At 40.9% G+C, this 6,237-nt stretch overlaps 1 protein-coding gene across 1 annotated transcript in view; it reads right to left on the bottom strand.

Annotated features, from left to right (window-relative positions):
• Positions 1 to 5,315: 5,315 nt before the first annotated feature.
• LOC106752184 overlaps positions 5,316 to 6,237 on the bottom strand; it is a 6,218-nt gene continuing 5,296 nt past the window's right edge. Inside the window, exon 4 of the mRNA XM_014633713.1 lies at positions 5,316 to 5,549. Coding sequence (XP_014489199.1) covers positions 5,316 to 5,549 — 234 coding nt within the window. The remainder of the gene's footprint in view (positions 5,550 to 6,237) is intronic.

Raw genomic sequence — 6,237 nt, forward strand, 5'->3', positions numbered from 1 at the left:
CTCACCGTTTGCATATTACGCCGAGCTATAATGCTGCTCATTAGATGGCCTGCGCCCTTATTAACGCTGCGCCTGGATCGCACCGTTGCCCCATCTCATTGTTATTTCGCTAACGGTTCACGAACTTTACGGTTTCGCGACTTCCCACGGTGGACACAGAGCGCAAAATCGTGTCCGATACGTACGTGCCTGTGTCCACTGACTTAATCTGAAAAGAAAAAAAGTCGGCTGATGTCAGTATCTTTGGTTTCTAGTCACGAGAGTTGTAGAATCGGCACAATGAAAGAAAAGTATTTGCAAACTGAGAGAAAAGTTTCATAAAAAATGAAAAATATTTATTCAGTAGATATTAATAACATATTTTAATTTGATTTCCAAATTCTTTTATTTAATAAATGGAATAAACAATTGCTTTCCTGAAAAGCTACAGTTTAAAAAAGATATCTTTTTATTAAAAGAAAACGTTCTCTCAGTGTAAAAATATATATATTAAATGTATAAGTAAATACGTTATCAATACTCACCGAATAAATGTTTCATTTTTTAGACTTTTTTTTCAGTCTGTAACCATAATCGTGTAAGTAAAATATATATTATATCAGGAGAACTATTTTTCCAATAAATATTATCCAAAATGTCAGAAATAATAACTTTACACATGCACATTGCTACTATTTTCTGGATTAAAAAGAAGGAAGAAGATACAGGTCAGGTCGAAAATGACTATAATGTTAGATTTCTCTCAGTGTAGAGTACAAATTTTTTAAGGAGAAAGATCTTTTAGACCATCCGACCTACGAGATCTCTCGATGTGTTATCGAGATGTCCAATAGTCCGTTCCTTTTAGTAGAACTGGCTACACTAGTTCAAGAAATTTATGCACATTGATGCATGAGAATCTCGCACGTACGTGCGCTTCATTCGCTTCAATGTGCATGTAAATTTCTCGAACTACTAATGCAGCCAGTTCAGCTGAAAAGAACAAACCACGTATCGCGAACTTCGCGTCGTTCGAGACCGCATTAGAGTTTTAGAGGCGAGCGCCGAAAGCGCCGCGGCATCCGCAGGATTCCGCGCGGCATTCCGCCCGTTTTTCCCGTCATAATGCCCCGGATACTTTTGCTCTCGCTCAGTTCTGGCATTTCGCTGTTATTTAGGTGTACTCTTCTTCTCCCGCCACTCTTCTCTCCTCTTCGCCGCCATGGCCGTGTCGTCCCAACTCGTCGCTCCGACTGGAGGACCCGCGCATTTCTTGCCGGCTCACTTGAGTGCTCCGTCTGTTGCCTTCGTTGCATCGGATAACGTACTCCGGACATACCGTAGCGAACAGTTAAGCGAGAACCCGAGAGACACTCGCCGTGTGTCTGCAATCCGTGTCTGAAATCGCATAATCGAGATAAGGATCGTTCGGAAGATCCGCTAGCGAGAACCGCGGAAATTAAATGACGATGCGTTCTCGCGTCACATCGCGTACTTCGCTTTGCGAAACAAACATTTATTTCTTGACGTGTGCTAACTCTGGAAAAATCATACGAAATTGGATCGCTTAGCATATCCGTGACGTACGGCTGCGAACAACTACCTCGAGAAAAATGAAGGGGTGACGTTCTGTCTGGGCTTTAACGAGAACGGATGGATTAACTAACTGATCTTACGGTATCACCGCCTATAATGTCGAATTATCTCCTACATGGAAAAAATATCAGTTCCTGCAACTGAATGGGGATCAGATGAAAACTATAATAAGAAATAAAAATTCTATGACAAGAAACAATATTTCTGTCACTATTCAACGGAAAATTCAATCACATCAAAGGAATTGTTTCTTCCGTGTAGAATGTTGAGAGAAAATTCTCTCTCTCTCTTTCTCTTTCTAAAAAACGGAAAAAATCTCAGTTCCTACAGCTGAACAGGGACCGGATGAAAATTCAATGACAATAAGTGATATTTCTGTTGATAATAAATGATATCTATTATCGCGACTGAGCAAATTTGTATGGACTTTCAGCTGCACTGAAAGAAAGATTTGATAAGTACTAAAATTTGATGAATATTTACCAACCAAATATTGAATCATTGCAACCAAATAATTTAGTTTTGTATATTGTATATTTAGTATACAACGGGACTAAATGGTTTGGTTACAATAATCAAATATTTGGTCGGCAAATGATCGTAAAACTTTATTTTATACTTAATATTTTATTTAGTATAAAATATTATTATTTTATATCAAATTATATTTTATATAAAATTAAATATTATTTTATTTATTAATTTATTACTAAATTTTCTTCTCAATGTGCATTAAAACTCAGCCGCAGCAACTGAGAGCAACTGACCGAGCAGAAACTTCCTAAAATCTTCAAATGAGTTTTTCCCCAGGCAACGAAAAATTCAGTCGCATCAACGGAATCGTTTCTCCCGCGTACACTCATTTAGTTGAATCAACTAAATTCTTGTTTGACTTTGGGCAAACAAATTTTTGGTTATAAGAACCAAGGTTTAGTTCTCTGAACCGAAGGTTAGGTTCTCTGAAGTTTCAGAGGGTTCAAGGAACCAAACTTTCGGTTCAGAGAACTAAACCTTGGTTCTTACAACAAAAAATTTGTTTGCCCATAGTCAAATAAGAATTTAGTCGATTCAACTAAATGGGTTTCTCAGTGTAGAATACTGCGCTAACGTCAATCGTCAGCTTTAAGCCTAGCGGAGCAGTCTCGCGAGAAATTGGAATTCCGCAAGTCCTCGGCGGGAAGAGCGCGTCCGTCGTCGTGACGCTGCCGCGCCGGTTAGCGGCACTATCATTATCGCGTATTATTATTCCACTCGCTCGCGGGAGCGGCACGTAGCGGGCGGCCGAGAGGTTTACGGGGAGGAGAGAAGGAGAGGGGGTGAGGAGGGGGAGAATTATCGATCGGTGCATGTATGCGCGCCGGTACCGAGAGCTGTAAATAATACTTTTTATCGCCCGCGGTCCGGATTTCGGAGCGGGGCGTAATCCCTCGCTCGTCGTTTCCCTCCGTCGTCGGAGATTTATCTGTAAAATCTCCGACCAGGTATAAAAAAAAGAAGGGACGAGCCGGCCCCAACTCTCATTCGGTGCTCACCCCTCCGAAATGGTAGCTCTCGGGTGGATGAGACTGGGCACCCGGTCGTCGTAAGTTCGCTCTTAAGGTATCCCTCGCAGCTGACTACGTGGTGGAATGCATCAGCATCAGAGGAGATAGGCCGTAGGTGATGCCTCCCAGGGCCGTATCGCCGTGTTGCTCGCACTTTACCGTCCAATTTCCCCTCTCGCCTTTCGTCTTCCTCTTCCTCGCTGGAAACACGGCCGAAACTGTCGCGTCGGCCGTACCTCTCCCGAAGCTTAAATGTTTCCCTCGGATCGCACCGTTGCGGACGACTCGACGGTCAGGCGACACGACGCGGACGTACGGCCCTGACACTCCGAAAAGTCGCTCGAGGGGTCTCGCGTTACGTCGCGGCGTTCGACAAGGAAATTTGCCTCCGAGCTCCGATGCGCGCGTACCGAGCGCGCATTGCGAGCGTACGCGCGCGTGTACACGCATACAGCTTCGAAATATATATATATATACGTGTGCGCGCGCGCGCCCATTACGAAGCGCATCGCACGGCATCGCGCCGCGTCGCGTCGTGTCGCGCGACGGTCCGCATCCACGCTGCGGTTCGCCGCGACACGCTTGATTTATCGGTCGACATTTTTTCGGGGGATTTTTATTACGTTTTGATCCCGTCGCACGCATACATTTACCGATCACCGCCTGGCCCTTCGGTCTCTTCGGCCGGGCCGAGCGTGACACACTCGGGTCGACGCAGAAGTCGTCGTTCTCTCGAGTCGGCCGCCTCTCAACGCGACAAGTATCCACCGATCGCGGTCCACCTGTCTCTTCGCTCTCATTACGCTTTTCGTCCGATTAAGAAGGCTCGAGTGTTCAACCACGTATAAGATAAATCTGTAATGTATATGTGATACAAGACTTGATCGAACTAACAATGCGTAACAGAAATTCCGATCGTTTTTTTGCCGCAACGTTTCCGAGATATTTAATTATAAACTTGTGTGCAAACATAGAAACCTCATAATACGCCAAATTTCTTCTAATTTGACATCCATCTTATACACAAATATGTCAAGTTTAAAAAGCTATTGTAATATTAGGGACTAATAAACAGATATTATGGACAAATTTCGAAATCATTGACTGTTTCATTTTGAAAATACAGTGGTGGAAAGTTTATAATTTATAGTCATATTCAAAATACATATATGTAAATATATATTTAAACACTTGTATACTTCTTTCCATTATTTATGCATCTTTATGAGATCAATTAATGCAATACAAATATAACATTAAGACAAATAAAAAATGATGATATTTTCGTATTTGCAATATTGTGTATATATTTACTTCAGTTTCGTTTCAAATTAACATTTATTATTTGGATAATGAAATTAATGTATAGAAAAGAAACTTTGCTTGATAAATAGTAAACTTATGAGAGGCCCTCTTAATGCGCCATTGGAAAGACGGCATTTAGCGCTAGAACCTCCTTAATCCTTCGACTCCCTCTCTCTCTCTCTCTTTTAATTACACACATTTTATTCGTAGATATCTCAAATCGGAAAAATATAAACAAATCGTATTCCGAAATTACTAATTGAACACACACACCGCACTGATGCATCCACGTACACACACGTGTAAAATTATATACACCGTTCATCTAGTAACTTTTGAGATTACTTCATAAACAACAATTACATCGTATTTCCTCCGATTTTCTGATGATTAACCTCTAATTAATGCAATATAAGCGGAAATGCCACGTGAAACGTGTGTTTCCGAATGTTCAACAATTTTGTACTTTCAATCTAAAACACGTTGACGAACAATAATTACACAACATACATTTAAATAGGAATAAAAGTAATATAGAAAATATATCGAATCACAATTTTTCATTCTTGTAATAATAAAAATTATTTCTTTCAGTTTGATCGTAGTATGACTTGCACTTTATCCACATCACTTAAGGGTTAAACGTAATACCTCCTTTTTAGAAAAGATCTCGCATGATTGATTCTGTACCTTTGGAAGGGACGATCGCAGCTTTAAGCGCAGCTTTAATCGCCAACTTTGAAATTTTAGACGCCGGTCCTTACTCCCCTGAGGCACAGCATTATATATACCGTTTCAACGTTCAATCGTTCGCTGATCTTCATTTACCGTCTTCGCATCACATGCATCGTGTCCTTTCACGCTTCTGTTAAAGAAACGACCGCGACGAAATCAACGCGCTCGTTCGGCGTCTGCGGCTTCGACTATCCTTTGAAACGTGACAGCGTCCAGTCCGACGAATGGCCTGTCGCGTGCCACAAGCGGAAGCGAACGGCGTCTCCTTCGTCGTCGTCGTCGTCGCCGGCGAAATATGTCGTCGTAGTCATCGTCCGTGGTCGGGGGATTCACTTTTGCGTAGTAGAGGGCCGCAAAACCGCTGTAGATCAGCAAAGCTGCAGTGGCGAGCTAGAGCAGACGACAATATGAGTTCAAATCGCGAAGCGATTCGACAGTGCATTTTAAAAAGTGCAGTTGACAATTTATTAGGTGAGCAAAAAAGTTCTTATTTAATTTTAATTTAATTTAAAATTTAATTTAACTTACTTTTAATTTAACTTGCATTTTTAAATAAAATTATGAGTAATAATAATTATAATAATTATATATAAATAATTATAATTGATTAATTAAATTTTATTTAAATTTAATTTTTAATTTTTTTTTAATTTAAGTTAAATAAAAATTAAATTTCATTAAATCATCAAACTTAAATTTAATTAAAACTAATTTTAATTAAAATTAAGAAATAAGTTATTAGGTGAGCAAAAAAGTTCTGAGTTTTAGATTTCATATAACTGAAATAACAATTTAAATTTTATTTATCTTCCCGCCCTTTTGCGGTTTTAAAGCCTTGACATTTGACCTTCTAAAATGCCATGCGGTTTGGCGTTTGATGCACATAATATTAAAAATCAGTAGTGTTCACGATGGCAATAACTGTTGCGGATCGAGCGAAACTCGACCACCGGGTTGCAGCGCAACAGGCGAGATGGTCTCGCGCGCGCTGGACACTCGCCGCCGCAACTAGCGGCGCGTCGCCCGGGTGATCCGCCCGCGAGCAAGTTCGTTCGCTGGCGGGTATATAAGAGCGCTC

This window comes from Dinoponera quadriceps, unplaced genomic scaffold (assembly GCF_001313825.1).
Source record: "Dinoponera quadriceps isolate SergipeBrazil2010 unplaced genomic scaffold, ASM131382v1 scaffold479, whole genome shotgun sequence".
NCBI lineage: Eukaryota > Metazoa > Arthropoda > Insecta > Hymenoptera > Formicidae > Dinoponera > Dinoponera quadriceps.